We start from the raw sequence: 15,858 nt of genomic DNA, 5'->3' as shown, positions 1-15,858 counted from the left end.
TTATTCATAATAGAAAATATTCTGACAGTAAATCACCTAAAAATCCACCTCTGAGGGTTAAACTGGTCATTACTGGTCATGAATAGTCAAGCATGTGCACTGAAACACAGAAACACAGAGAAACATTTCAGATGAATGGATTGTGTACATTTCGGTAACCTGTTTTCTCACTTAGCAACCGAAAAGGTGACCTTTTCCATATTCATGAATATTCACCCTGGTCATTACATTGAACACTGCATAGGTTTCATATGTCTGAATGCACCACTATGTGTGTAACCAATTCCCTAGTATTGAATATTTACATTGTTTCTACTTTGTGTCAATCATAAGTAATGCTGTAAATAGCACTTTCCACCTGTATCTTCTCATGCTTTCCCAGTCACTTTCCTAAGTGTAAGTTCCTCAAATTTAAGCATGTGGGTCATTGTATTTGCGCATTCTAAAGACTCTTGTGTGTCATCAAATTATGCTTTGGAGAGTTTGAACCAATTTAATTGCAGTACATAGTTACCATTTGGGAATTCTGTTTGACTAAAGGCCAGCAGGAAAATTGTATTTGAAATGTCAGGCAAAATTACCAAACAGCAAAGGGAAATGGTGTTCCCTGGTTGCTTTACATTGCAACCTTTGCAGCATTAGAGACTACATTATATTTATGTTATTGGCAGCACTTATTTTTATGAATTAAATAGTAATTGCTGATAACGTATGAGTAATGCAGCACAATTCTTGATGTACCTGAGGATAGAGCCTTGCCAACATTTTGCGTTTCTTTGTTTCCTGGCTTATGATTTATTTTATTAATTCAGCTTCTTGTTCTCCAGTGAAATGTGGATTTTATAGCACAGATCATTCATTTGTGTCTTCTTAAATGGCTTGTACTGATGAACATGCTCTAAATGCAGTTGATGGGATAGAACACCCGTCTCTTGCCTAAATTATTCACGTTTGGGGGAGGTTTGCAGACAAATGTCTGATTTTACTTTTCCATGTGAGTTGTTGTCTCAGTACATTTTACACAAAGGAAACAAAGCGGAAAATGATGGAACTTGGTGAAAACAAATCCCAGGTGCACACGAATAAAGAGGGGTAGAGGAAAAGGAGAAGCATATGGGAAGAGGAGCAGAAGGGAACAGACGCCAGATGGAAGGAGTCAATGGAAGAGGCTGTCTAGGGTGTAGAAATGGAAAAGTCAAAATGTGGGGAGAGACCTTTTCATTTCTCAAAGCAGAAAGAATTCCAGTACTAACATGAGTCACATGAAAGCTGAGTGGTTTATATTAGTCACTGGGTCCATTTTCTTTTTCTACCAGAAACATTAAAAATCATTGACTGCAACGCTATGGGAAAGTAATCCATTTCAGTGTGTATTTCATGCCAAAATCTCAGAATACTGCATGTAGAAATCAACATATGGCTAAATGCTACTTTTCCCCAAGATTGCCATCACAATACCCCCATTTTATGGGTCTCAAAAGCAAATAGTCAAATTATTATTGAAGACTGTTGTGTATTTGACAGTAAGTTTATACCACAGGTGGCAAACACAAGGCCCGCAGGCTAAATCTTGCCCTCCACCTTGTTTTATCAGGCCCAGCACCTTGTTTCTACCCGGTGGCACTGCCAAGCTCTCACTTAACTGTTAAGGAGTAGTTACATGTATACAGTCCTAAAGTTACATTCGGCCCTTTGAAGGCAACTGAGAGGCTGATGTGGCCCCTGGTGAAGATGAGTTTGACACCCCTGGTTTATACACTGTGGAACTAACCACCAAAGTACCTTTCTTACTTAATGGGATTCTTAGAATCATCAATTACCCATCTAGCTATTCTGATACAATTCGCTACTGTTATTTTCCAGATCACATTTGGAAGCCAGTTCTGACCAGTGGAAGCGTCTGCACCTTTCTCTCCAAGAACTTCTAGTGTGGCTACAGCTGAAAGATGATGAGTTAAGCCGACAGGCACCTGTGGGCGGCGATTTTCCAACAGTTCAGAAGCAAAACGATGTACACAGGGTAAGACACTTTTCAGCCAAGTTGCTTACTCATAGTAAGCATTCATCAATTACTTTTAAAATACTTCTGATTCAAATTGAGGTTGAATAGAAACATTTTTTACTCCACTAGTTAAAGGGTCAATTATAAATAATCTAAGCCATTACATTTTAAATGTCAAAAGTGTCTACATTAATAAGATCCTTTGAGAAATTGGCGAACTCTTTTGGTTGTTTCTAAAAATATTTTATTAAGGAAAATATTAAAAATGTACAAAAGCAGACAGAATCCCATAATAAATACCCACCAAGACTTCACCAATTATCATTTTACTTCTTCTATGCCTCTTCCCTACCCTCCGTTATTTCCAAGCAAATCTCAGCCATGGATCATTAAATTCATAGGTATTTGAGAAAGTATCTCTAAAATGTAAGGATTTACTCTTTAAATGTAACCACAGTACTATTATAATACTTTTAAAATATCAATAATTTTATCATAGCAAATATTCAGGCAATATTCAAATTTCCATTTCTCACACACATGTCTTAAATGTTTAACAGGTTCTTCTGGTTTGGGTTATTTTTTTTGTTTGTTTAAAAGTTGAAATAAGGTCCACGCATTGCATTTGGTTAACTTGTCTCTTAAATCCCCCTCTTTTTGTTGCTTTTTATTTTAAAGTAATTATAGATTCATGGGAAGTTACAAGCATAGTCCAAAGAGTTTCCCTATACATTTCACCTGATTTCCTCTAGTGGTTACATCTTACTTAACTGGGGAACAGTAATTGTGTTCATTTCAACATGTAATCAGTATAAACATTTACAGTTACAGCACAACTCAATTCAGAGTAGCCACATTTCGGGTGCTCAGTGGCCTGCTGTAGCTAATAGCTTCCACACTGAAAAGTGCAATTCTGCAGGCTTGATCTTGTTGGAGTTTGACTGTGTCATAGGTTGTAGCATATTCTTCCATTATTGGAAGGTACATAATGTCTGTTTAAAATTTTTATTGTATTTTTCCATCACTATTAACCCCCTTATACCCCCTTCCCTCGAAATCACCACACTGTTGTCCATGTCCGTGAGCCCTTATTCCTTTTTTTTTTTTTTGCATAATGTCTTGTTTTCTGTTTTTTCAGTGTTACCTGGGCAACTGTTAATGATCAATGGCTAGGAGTTGCAATATGATGATTGCCTATTTCTGTCATTTCTTATTCATTTATTAGCTGACATACATCCATGCAGAAAAAACAACAAAAAGGTTCACTCCTCCACTCCTTGGGTACCCAGTATGCTGTTCATGTAGAATAGGCATCATAAATCTTTTTATTTTACCAATCTTCAGAATACCAAGTTGTTCACAGGCGTGATCCATCAGTGATCGACTTTTGCTGTTTGGCTTTTTCATTCCATTTCCATCTTTTCCAGTAGGCTCTGAGCGGGGAAGGACATAGATTTCGTCTTGCTCACCTCCAGGATCTTAATAACTAGCAAAATGGCTGGCATACAGCGGGTACACACAAGTGGTTCTGAAATGAGAATAAGAGGTGTATGAACAGAAATGAGTAACAAACCAAGAAAATTACTACCAAACAAGAAAAGCTTTGTAAGATGGTCCTGCTTTTGTATGTTTAGCACTTCAAGGAAAAAGCTCTATGGAGTCACAGGCAATGGTGGCCTATTGGAGAAAGGTCAAGGGTTTGTATTATTCCAGAGAAAAGAGCATAGGAGGTTAGAAAAGGGGAAGAGAAGATGAGGGATGACCCTGGAGTTTTTGCAAAAAAAAAAATTGCCAAGGAAACTGTTACTGTGTCTTCTAACCATCCCCTTTCATACAAGTCAGAATATTACATTGGCTTTTGTGGTGGAGTGGAATGTAATACTGATTTGTTTTTTTGCACATTCTAACTTTGAATAAATAGTCGAAACACGCTTAATTAGATTCTCTAAGCTTTAGGGTTTTGGAGAGTGCAGCAACAAAAGGATAATGGAGCAAAATTTTCAGCGTCTTGGGAAAAAAATATTAAAATGTTTGATGACTGAATGTAAGTTGGACTTGGAGGGAGGTGAAGATAGATGAGTAGTGAGACTAATGGGTGGAACAGAGTTACCAGCGGGCTGGAAGTTGGTGTGTATGTCGCAGCGCATTCATTGAGAAGGATGGGCATTTTAAATAGAACGCATTACGTGATGTAGTGAAAGAAGACAGAATTTCTGCAAAAGGACTCATTTTATTCTAGTTCCAGAAACCAAAGAAGAGGAGTCATTGGACAAATGCACTAGGCATCAGGACACTGAGCTTCTAGTTTTAATCTCCCAGAAGTAAGCTTCCGGTTGCCACTTTGTCCTTCAGTATCAGGGTATGGAATATGGTCCAAATCATTGCCCCGGCCTTTTCTAGCAGCATTCTGTTATAAATGCTTCCTCTCTGTCCCTGGCCATTGGCTTTGGTTGCTCGCCAGCAGTGGTAAAATGTTAGTACTTGTTATTCTCCATCCTCTTACTCAGGCATCTCATGACCAGTAGCATGCTTTGGGGAGATGGTGAGGCGAGAGTGAGTACGCTGCAGACTGAAGTAAAGGAATCCCTACTTGGCTGGTGTGCTTGTTCAGACACCCCACTGGTTATCACAACTTCCAGCCCCTCTGGTAACTCTGTGTTCCACCCATTAGTTTCACCGCTCGTCTATCTTCACCTCCCTCCAAGTCCAACTTACATTCAATCATCAAACATTTTAATAATTTTTTTCCCAAGACGCTGAAAACTTTTACTCCATTATCCTTTTGTTGCTGCAATCTCCAAAACCCTAAAGCTTAGAGAATCTAATTAAATACTTTCTTCTATCCGAAAAACACAGCAGTGCAGGGTAGTGCCTTTTCAGGATGATGGGCTTGTAACACATGACTGAGTCAATTTACCTCCTAAATCTTTCTTGACTCTGTCTACTGCAGTCATCGCCATCATTACAAGACAGCCTTTCTGCATCTATTCTTTTTTTGTTTGTTTGTTTTAGTTCTTTTCATTGCTTTGAGAGAGAGAGAAAGGGAGAGGGAAACATTGATTGGTTGCCTCTCATAGGCTCTACAACTTGGAGATCAAACCCACAACCTGGGTATGTGCCCTGACTGGGGCTCAAACCCACTACTTCCCGGTGTATGGGACAATGTTCCAACCCAGTGAGCCACACTGACCAGGGCTCTCCATCTACTGTTTGCCACCATAAATTTCAGTCAGAGCAATGCGTGTAAAACCATTAGTTGAATTATGTCAGTGTCATCTGAACACTCTGCAGTGGCTTCTCAACACCCTTAGGAAAAGCCCAAAATCTTCACCAAGGACCCCAAAGCCCCATCTGGTGGATCTGGCCCCAACCTTCTCTTTTGTTACTGCACTTTCTTTTGCTTTCCGGACACTGGCCATACTGCTACGTTTGGTATTCCTAGTTCTCTGTGATCCTCTCGTGCCTGGCTCTGAACAGAACCCTTTCTTACCCCAGAACCCTCTCTTACCCTAGAACCCTTTCTTACCCACACCTCCCTCTCCAGAGTGTCCTGGCTAAGGTCTAGTAACCCTATGAATCTTGGCTCAGACATGGAGCAAGCTTTTGCCTGATGCCCACGTTTGACCAGCTCTCCCTTCATAAGCTCCCAGAATACCATCAACTGTCCCTTCTAGAACTGCATGTTCTTTGTCATTGTGGCTCTCTGGGACTGTTTCATTAGTGTCACCCACCTTCACACAATCATGTGCTCCAAGAAGCTTTCTTTGGAGGAGAGAATTGTCATTTTTTTATACCCAGCACCTTATGAAGTGTCTAGGACCATGGTACTCGTTGACCAGAGAAAGGAACAAAGGAATTAAGGAAAGAAGGCAAGGAGGGAGGAAGGGGGAGAAAGCCACTGCACTAATCTTGATTTTGTTCATTCTTCTCTAGTCTGCTGGGGCCAAGAGCAAGAAAAAAAAAGGAATAGAGAGCGATGTTCCCTCCCCATTTGCAGGACTTTTCTATTCCCAGCTAAGCATCCTTTCAGAGTGTCTAGAGCTACACTAATGCCCACTGTTTTTGCTTGTGGTCCGGCCCAGGCTTTTCACGAGCTTTTCTTCATATCCCTAAGAAAATACATGGCACAAAACACTCTCCTCCCACAAAGCACATCATCACTGCTAATCGTTGATGAGAGAATAATGTAGCGCCCTGTTTACTCACGAGTATTGTGGTATTTATGCAGTAACGATTTATAGTTGCAGTGGAATGGCTGTTTAGTAATGGTCTTGTTGCCTGTGAGCAAAACGAACAAAAGAAAACTCTTGGAACTAGGTCTCTCTCTGAGATGTTCTGAAATCGCTTAGGAAGAGAGAAAGGAAACACAATTCATATAAAACTCTTTCAAGATCTCTTGAGCCACTGGATTGAGGCTCAAGATTGAGCCTCTCTTGAGGCTCAGTGGATTGAGTGCTGACCTGCAAACCAAAGGGTCGCTGGTTCGATTCCTCGTCAGGGCACAGGCCTGCATTGCAGGCCAGGTCCCCGGTAGGGGGCACATGAGAGGCAACTACACATTGATGTTTCTCTCCTGCTCTTTCTCCCTCCCTTCCCCTCTGTCTAAAAAAATAAATAAATAAAATGTTTTTTAAGAAATCTCATCCTTGATAGGTTTTGCATTTGCAAAACCTAGTTTGCCATGTTTCCAGGATTTTAAAGTATCTTGTTCTTTATGGGTTTCTTGATTCAAATATTGTTTGTATAGAATGCTTGTTATTTAGATGCGTCGCTTGCTATTGTAAACTTATTCCCCAGGTATTTGGTGTGACACTTTTTTTTTAAATCACCTGGTAACTACTTAATGTAAATTATTAATGGCTTTAGTTGTTGCTTTTTATAGGAAACAGGTTCTATTAAAATGTCAAAAGTTGAAACTCCTCAAATGTTTTCTCACTTTTCAATAAATCAGGATGTTTATAAATCAGGTAATGCACATTTTCATTGTATATCATTGTAGATTAATGATAAAAGTGTGTAGCAAAACGTCATATGTCTCACAGAGAGTCAGACTCAATCACAGTGATAGAGTGATACATGCTTTCCCTGTAGCTGAAATTCCAAGACAGTTCACCCAGGTACTTGGGGACCACAGCTGCGTCGCTCCCCAAAGCCATTTTTATACTCATGGAAGTGGACGCAGTTTCCCCAAACCAGCTGGACAGCATGTCAGCTGCGACCGAGACGGCTCTCCAGACTGATCAAGAAAATAATGCTCCACGTGCAGTGAAGTGTTACCAATAATTAAAGCTCAAATGTGCCTTAGCAAATCTAAACCAACCAACTTTTATATCTTTCAAAAACATTATCCTGACTTTTCCAGTTCCTCATTACTTGCCTCGCTAGACTGACTGGTTTTCAATTAGTGTGTATTATTCTGGTCCAGATATAGTTTTTAAACTGAGTTCCTTTGTTTTACTTGAGCAGTCACTAAAGTGATATTTATTACTTGTCTACTCCTGTGATTAACCTAGAGAGACTTTTAAAGGAGCAAATCATAGTGAGGAATTTCTACAGAGAACTGCAATAAAGCGTGAGCTTATTTCATTCCCTTCACCCTACCGCAAGTTCAAGTGGAGACTAGGTCTTGGTTATAAGGACACTGTAGATAACAATCTTTTGTTTCTATTCTCCCTAATGAAATTGTTTCTCCTGGGGTTTTCATCTCTCAGTTCAAACATCTCTTGTAAGTCCTTCCCTGGAGACCACTAAGGACACCTTTGAAGCTTCCTCAGATTTTCTGGTTAAGATTTAGATGGAAGAAATCAATACATACACGATTAAACCAGCGGACAGAAAGCTATTATTGCATGCATGCTGTTGACAAATGAGAAGGCTTGAATAAAGAAATTTACTTGTTCATTTGTCAGGTCATATATTATGCATATTCAATTTCCGCAGAACTCACCACAAAGTGAGGGAGAGGCTCAGATATTCATTGAAATTATCCTGAAACCACGATGCAGATTATACATTTATTTAAGCTAATGCTATTAGCAGTGCCGACCTACTTCCTTTGGGTACATTTTAGTACGTATGCTTAGCTTGATGAGTTCCCTGTGTTTTCCTAATACAGAAACCGAAAATATCTTGGGGTACCCTTTGTGAACGTTAACATTCAAGTCGGCTCTGTGTGAAAACAATGAATCGTTCCCTATCACCTCTGAAAACCAGCAACAACCAAGGTTACGCAGTGACTCATCCCAATACTTGATGGCCTGGCCTCTTGAGGTTTCTAAATGAGTTTGGTTTCCCTGTAAAGTTCACTCTCAGTTACGCAGCTGTGCCCACTCTGAAAAGTCTACCCGGCTCTACTAGAGGAAACAGACATCTTTTTCATCTTGTCTTTGTCACGAATGGAGGAAGCCACTTCTGTATAAGTTTGATAGTTTATGCAGTCATTTGTAGGAAAGTCATTTGTAGGAATGGAAAACATTTAAAATTATTTTTAGAATTACATTTCAAGGCATTTGAGGAAGTCTTCTGAAAACGGGCGATGTCATCAGAACTTTCAAACAGAGTCATCTAGGATTCGCCACTCCTTTTTCATGGTTATCAGATAAAATATGAATAATTTACAAATTGATTTCTCTACCCAAGTCCTCATTCTACCCATGTGAAAATATTTTTGTATCCTGCCCTGGCTGGTGTAGCTCAGTGGATTGAGCATGGGCCTGCGAACCACACGATCACGGTTCGATTCCCAGTCAGGGCACATGCCTGGGTTGCAGGCCAGTTCCCAGCAGGGGACTCATGAGAGGCAACCATACACTGGTATTTCTCTCCTTCCCTTCCCCTCTAAAGATAAATAAATAAAATCTTTTAAAAAAACATTTAAAAAATATTTTTGGATCCTGACATATACTCTTAACAGTAATATTTGCATGGTGTTTTAACTTTATGAAGCATTTTTATGCATATTCACATTCCTAAAGAAAATATTTTAAGAAACATTAGCATAATTAGGACTCGTAGAATTTATTGACTCTTTTAGTAATTGTTTATTGATTGTCTACTCTACGCCAAGGGCTGAAGATACAGTAGTGAACAAAATGAAAGTATGCCCCGTGGACCTGCAAGTTTTAGTGAGAGAAATGCACAATAAACCAATGAATTCATATGTAAAATCACATCAGTTCATTGCTCTAAAGGGAAAATAAAGCAGGGAGAGTTAAAGACTGAAAGGCAATGGCACATCTGAGGAAGTTCTATTTGAGTAGAGGCCTATGTGAGTGGATGAGCCAAGCAAAAGCCTGGAGTGAAGAGTGTTGGAGGCAGAAGGAGCAGCAAATGCCAAAGCCCAGATGTAAGAGCAGGTTTGGGGTGTTCAAGGAATAGCAAGATGGGCTCCTGGCAGGTTGTAGAGAAAGGCGAAGGCCAGATCATGAATTGTCTCGTCTGCAGTAGTTTAAAGGTGGATTTTCTCCTGTGCGTAATAGGATGTCACAGACGTGCTATAAGCAGGGATGATGTGATCTGATTTATGTGTTCAGAAGTTGACTCTGCCTGGTCCGTGGAGAATTGATGGTAGGTGGAGCAAAAGCGAACACGGGGAGAAAGTTAGGGGGGAGTTGACGCCATCTGGGAAAAAGGTAATGATGACTTGAAGTAGAGTGGAAATGACAGATGTGGTGAAAAATTAGTTGATCCAAGATATATTTTGAAGGTAGAGCCGATAGACCTTTAGATTGATAGGATGCGGAATGCGAGAGGAAGCGTAGAGTCAAGGATAACTCTGACATCTGTGGTTTGAACAAATGAGGAAATGATAATGCCATTTATGGAGATAGAGAAGATTTTGAAATGGTTCATGGAAGAGGGTATGAACGTGGAATAAAACAAGCATTTTGTTTTGGGATTATGTTGATAGAAAGAGACAAATGGTATGATTCGGAAATTACCATTTACACTTGACAAACTCAAATTTTGGCTGAGCCTCTTGAGAATGGATAGAAATTAATTTGCCACAGGGTTTCCTAATAATCCACTTCTCTGTACTATGGCTTCAGAAGGATTTTCCAAAATTTAGGCTTTAGGCTCAATGACCTCAAACTTGACTCTCTAAATGGCCATGGGAACAGACTGCGTTCTCACCGGTAATTTCTCAAGGTCAGCTCAGGACTCCACATTATTATTGTCGGTAGGAAGTCACTTCCCCAGTGGTTATTGGAAGCAGCCCAACCTTAGGACTGAAAGTCAGACAGCTGTTCAAGATGCTGTGTGGGCACTAAACCATCCTTCCAAGGGTCACAGATCTGTGAGCAGGCTGCACTCAATGCTAGCCCAGGCCCTTGATCTCAGGGAATATGACTTTTAGTTTGAAAGAGTTCCCAAAGATAAATCTCAACGAGAAGTTTGGTAAACAAACACATTTTCCCCCTAGACCTTCAAAATAATGTTTTTACTAAATAGGATGAATTTTTTTAAGTGTTTTGGGTCTTTGTTTATTGATTGTGGGGCGGGTTATCATTAAATGCAGATACAAGTTGTTCCTGCTTTTTCTCCCTTCCCCCACCTCCCCAGCCCCACCTTCCGCTTCCCTAAGTCAAATAGATTTTTAAAAACAATAATTTCAGGCTTGACATATGTCCCTTGACCTTGCATCTTCGCTTCAAATTGATGTCACCTCATTTAGAAATGTCATTCCTATTGTTGACTACCTGAAACAATGGCTAGATGTATCTGATACTACAATCCCTTATCATCACTTTCGTTCAGATGTGGGTGCATGAAAATGAGAGAGATGATTATGTAGTCAAACTGGGAGAAGCAGAGAGTAAGAAGGTGATGGTTCCACAAGTATGGAGTTTCGGTTATGCAGGAAGAGTAAGTTCTGGGGCCCTGTTGTACAACGCAGTACCTGTAGTTAATACCCTATTATAGGGGTGTCAAACTCATGTTCACCGAGGGGCCACATCAGCCTCGTGGTTGCCTTCAAAGGGCTGAATGTAACTTTAGGACCGTATACATGTAACTGCTCCTTAACTAGGGGCAAGGCACTCAGTGCCGCCACTGGATAGAAACAAGGTGCCGGGCCAAATAAAACAAGGCAGAGGGCTAGATTCGGCCCACGGGCCTTGTGTTTGCCACCTGTGCCATATTGTGTACTTAACACTCATGTTAAATGTTCTTAGCACAATAACAAAAGAAAGATGAGTATAACCTTTCCTTTATAGCCCATATGCCCCATTTCCATACCATCTGTAATACCAGCTATCTCAAGTGAATATGAAGGGAATCCTTTGTCTTTCTGGGTTTTTGGTGCTGCTTCCTTCGAAATTCTTTCTACCCTCAACCCCTATGAATTGGCCTTAGATTCTTACAGGCCCAATTCCTGCTCCTCTGGTTCACTACATTTCTGGATCTTGCCCTTTTCCCAGATTTTGGCTCCTAATTAATTAGGCACTGATTGTCCCTTAGGGCAGGATGTACTCAGCAACTTTCTAATACGAAGTAAAAGCAATCCAGGAGGCACACGGACAAGGTAAATATATTATGGAAACTAGAGTGAGAATATAGGATGGCAACACTATTAAATGGTGACCAGATTGTTTAGCGCCCTTGTCCTATGCTCATTCGGTAACCGTTTGTTGACTGAATGGCACTGTGGGACCACTTTATGTTTTTTTTGGAATGGTTCATTTTTATTGTATTTTTTCCATTATATTGGATCACTTCAAATTTTTGCGTCTGTCTAGCGTTCTGTCGTCTAGCTAATGCTGCAGACTAGATGAAAAGCTGCCACTGGCTGTCCAAACTATGGAACTTCTGAATGTTTGGACATGAACATCTTCTCTAGAGAAGACATCGCTGGAATTAGGGAGGCAGAACTAATAAGGCCCCCTCCGGAGGAAAATTCGCCCAACCACTCCAAGGTCGCACTCAGCCTCTGGATCTGTAACATAAGAACAGGCCCAGAATAAAATATTCCCATTTTGCCCGTTGATAGCATTAGTTTTTTTCTTTAATTATTCATGAGGCCAGGCTTACCTCTATAAGCATGTTATACATCAAAACCAACCTGGCCACCATATACCACACTCTGGTTTTCCAGCTGGGCATTCTATTATTTATTTAACAATATGAACTGAGTGTCTACTACAGGCCAAACCATGGCTATTGTTTTTATCATCTATGAAGATGTTTAGGACAGTCTCAAATTGCCACCCTGTCACAGGCCTGTGGCTACCTAATTGATCTAAATGTATTGATCAGAGACTATTTGGACCGGATTTCTGAATTTCAGTACAGTGTTTAACAAATCCCCACATTTTACAAATGAGGACATCAGGGCTCAGGGAGACTCTATGACCTGTCCTAGATTGCACAACCAGGTTTTGGCCCAACCTGGACTTGAACTTTTGGTCTTCTGTCACTCACGGTAGTGTTTGCTGTTTTCACCACTTCAGTCTACCTCCTAGGATGGCTCAGTCAAGTTCTGCTAACTGGTATGGAAATAGCGCATGGTCATTCCATCAGATTTCAGTCCGAATAACAGAAATCTAGCCTTGCCACTCCAAGGGGAAGACAGGTAAAATTCAGCTCCATGGGAACTGTATGTACATCCTTGAAAGAGATCAGTGGGAAAGCAAGGGCTTTCGCTCACATCCCTAGTAACAGGACTCCCTCTCTGTGGGGGGAGAGTGGCGTGGCTCTGCTCTCTATGATGCCAGTACCCATGCTCTGAGGTCTCATCTGCTTGTCTCCTCTGCAAAGTACATTGAGCAAAGAAGCATCTCACCCCTTATCTCCCCTGTACACGTGGCTCTAAGCTACTCCTGTTTGTGGTGTTATTAGCTATGTGTGGTAACATTCACTTCATCTTTTTTCCCCAACAAGAAGAAGGGACAGAAAAACAGCTCAAATATTCAGTGTCTTGATTCTTCTCCATTACTTCCAGGTTTTTAAAGTTTCTGGTTCGCTTTCATGGTCATTAGGATGTTCTACCTTCGTGGCTTCCAAATTATTACAATCCAGGGAACTTTTACTTTTTGCTATCACTCACTTTCAGTGTGGCTTAAGAATGTAAAGATTTCTGTCCTAAGTGATGAATGAACTGATGGCCTTAGATAAATCCTAACGCATCTGCGCTTCACTTTGCATTGGTAAATCATTCGTGGTCTGCAAGTATGCTTTTATCCGAATGTACATACTCACCCAAACTGTTGACTTCTTAGGGACAAAAATAGGTCCCTACATTTTCCCTACCTTATATGTAATAGATTACAAAATAAACATCTTTTAATGAGTTCATCAACCGGCAGTCAAGTCAACCAGGTGGTTAGTATTTTTCAGATATAAAAACTATCCATCAGATAATTTAACCTTCAGAACCAATGGATTTACCTTGCCTTGGGATTTACTGCTAGTGTAATTCTCTAGTATATGATTTGTATAAATTTACGTTGTGGACCTTAAGAAGCTGAAGGAAAAATATCAGTTTAGTATGCCTAATTTTTGCTCAGTTGTATGGCAACGTATTATTTTCTTTTCACGAAGGTGCCCTAAGTCTTCCGTGTGGTGACCTGTAATTCTCCCACATCACTGTTTCAGACCCAGGCTGTCTCGGAAAGAGGAAGGGGGTGGGTTTCAAAATAATTGTACCTATTCAAAAGACTCAAGAAGTAAATAACTTAATGTTTGAATATTGACATCTAAATAGAATAAGGATGCATTTTGTATGTGCATGGGAGAAGGGCTCTCTATATGGTACCTTTTTTACATCAGCAGATAAATGAACCAACTTCTCTGATTGAAAACACTAATCATAATCTATGAGACAAAAATCAGTATTGTGTATGAGTGTAATTTTCCCAAATGTCATTCAGATAGGCAGTCTTTCTTTGAAAGATAAGACATTTATTATTGAGGAGTCAAGGCTCTTGACATTGAATGTTCTTGGTTTTGTTTGAAAATGTCTCCATTTCCTCCCTTTTAAAATGCAGTGAACTTCCTATTAAAACAGGCAGTTTATGGTAAGTTGGTGAGATATTGGAAAACTGACTTTCCGTTATTTTAAGGCAGAATCTTCATGGTTTGGTTGATATGTGTGGTTGTTTGCTTATTTACATATTTATGTAATGTATTTATTTGGGCCATTGTTGTTTTGCCTACAGAAGGCTGTCTCTTTGCAACTTGATACTATAAGGCCCACGGATGCCCATGGCCTAGAACAGTGTCCAGTACATAGTACGGGCTCAAAATGTGTTACATAAGTAAATGGAAGAGGATCGTTTATGCAATTTATTTAAAATGACAGATTTAAAAAAAATAAAAATAAAAAAATAAGATGAAAGATTTATAGTTTTGTCCCCACAATACGAAGCATTACCATCTTCTTTCTCCTCTCCTTTTCTTCAATGACCTGTTTCTCCTTTGGCAGGGAGCAGTTTCTAGCCCTTGTATTTTATCTAGATCTTCCCAAATTCTGAATATATAGTCCCTTCACCTTCTCTTCCATCTACTTTCTTCTCTTCATTTCAGACAACGATGTGAAAATAATGGTACTTATGTCTTCGTACAAATGACAGAACTTCCTTTGTCTTTTCCTGAGACGCATTTTAATCCTCAGTGACTCATCTTTAAGAAATGAACTGCAGCTGTGGTAGAGCTAAGCCCTTGGCAACAGCCTGAGGGGCGAACAAGTGGTCTCTCACAATGGACGGAGGGTCCTTATCCTGGAATGATTTGCTGTTCAGTTTTAACAATAGAAATGCCTCGCCAAACAGAGTGCTGCAGTTGCTTTGTTTTGTTTTGTTTTTTTTTTTACCCAGTTTGGCAGGACCTTCAAGATCCATTTCCTTATTTTACAGGCCTTGCTCCAACAATTATTCCCCCTTTCTCCCGTCTATGTCTTTAGCGTATGTATCCCTCTCTGCTTGTGGTGACCAGGTGTCCTGGTCTGCCCGACACTGTCCTGGTTTCAGCATTCGAAGTCCCGCCCAACGTCCTGGCGGAGCAGGACCATTAGGTGCCCCCCTCCTAGCTTCCATCTTTCGATCTATATTGAAACCATTTCTCGCCTTAAAAGGACATACCTTCCCTTTACCTTGTGATCCTCTTCCTGCCCTACCTTTCTCTGCGCTTTCAAAAAAAAAGATATCACAAAATAGTTTTTATTTGAAATAACTACTCCTTCTTTTCCCACTCACTGCCCAACTAAGCCTACTTCTGAGGCTACTGCCCTCCGCTGAAATTGCTCTTCCCGAGTCCCACATACGCTCTCCAGTGCTGATGTTCCTTTACCTGTGTGCCATGAGCACACACGCCTGGTTCCTTTTTTCCATTCAAACTCTCACTCTCTCTTCGATAGCTCTATGCTCCTCGTTTCCCCCAATCGTTCAAACTACCCATTCCTTTGGGGGCCTTTCATGAGATCCAATTCCACCATCTGCCTGTTAAGTTTTTATATTCTCCAGCATTTTCTCTTCAGCGCATTCTACTGACTGAGCAATTTTATCTACTTACATAATTTTCATTCTTGCCTATATGAATAACGGTAGGCAGTCGATGGATATTAGCTTAGGGATGGACTCTTAAATCTCTTCTCTCCTCCCTAACTGCAACTACTCCAGACCTGTCTCAGGTCTTACAACCTAGAAATATCTCCAAGGTCTGGACTTTTTAAAAAAATACATTCCTAGAACCCTAGCTGCTGTGGTTCACTAGATTGAGTGCTGGCCTGTGTACCAAAGGGTCGCCAGTTCAATTCCCAGTCAGGGCACAGGCCTGGGTAGTGGGCCAGGTCCCCAGTAGCAACCCACACTGATGTTTCTCTCCCTCTCTTTCTCCTTTCTTTCCCATCTCTCTAAAAATAA

General features: G+C 40.4%; 1 protein-coding gene across 1 annotated transcript in view; it reads left to right on the top strand.

Annotated features, from left to right (window-relative positions):
* The window catches only part of DMD (dystrophin), a 1,607,686-nt gene that overhangs the window by 1,453,603 nt on the left and 138,225 nt on the right, over nucleotides 1-15,858 (top strand). Inside the window, exon 57 of the mRNA XM_037050278.1 lies at nucleotides 1,864-2,020. Coding sequence (XP_036906173.1) covers nucleotides 1,864-2,020 — 157 coding nt within the window. The remainder of the gene's footprint in view (nucleotides 1-1,863; nucleotides 2,021-15,858) is intronic.

Source organism: Sturnira hondurensis, unplaced genomic scaffold, assembly GCF_014824575.4.
Source record: "Sturnira hondurensis isolate 20B ecotype Veracruz unplaced genomic scaffold, ASM1482457v3 Scaffold0006693, whole genome shotgun sequence".
Taxonomy (NCBI): Eukaryota; Metazoa; Chordata; class Mammalia; order Chiroptera; family Phyllostomidae; genus Sturnira; species Sturnira hondurensis.
The sequence above is the reverse complement of the archived record's forward strand: the minus strand, read 5'-3'. Positions and strand labels throughout refer to the sequence as shown.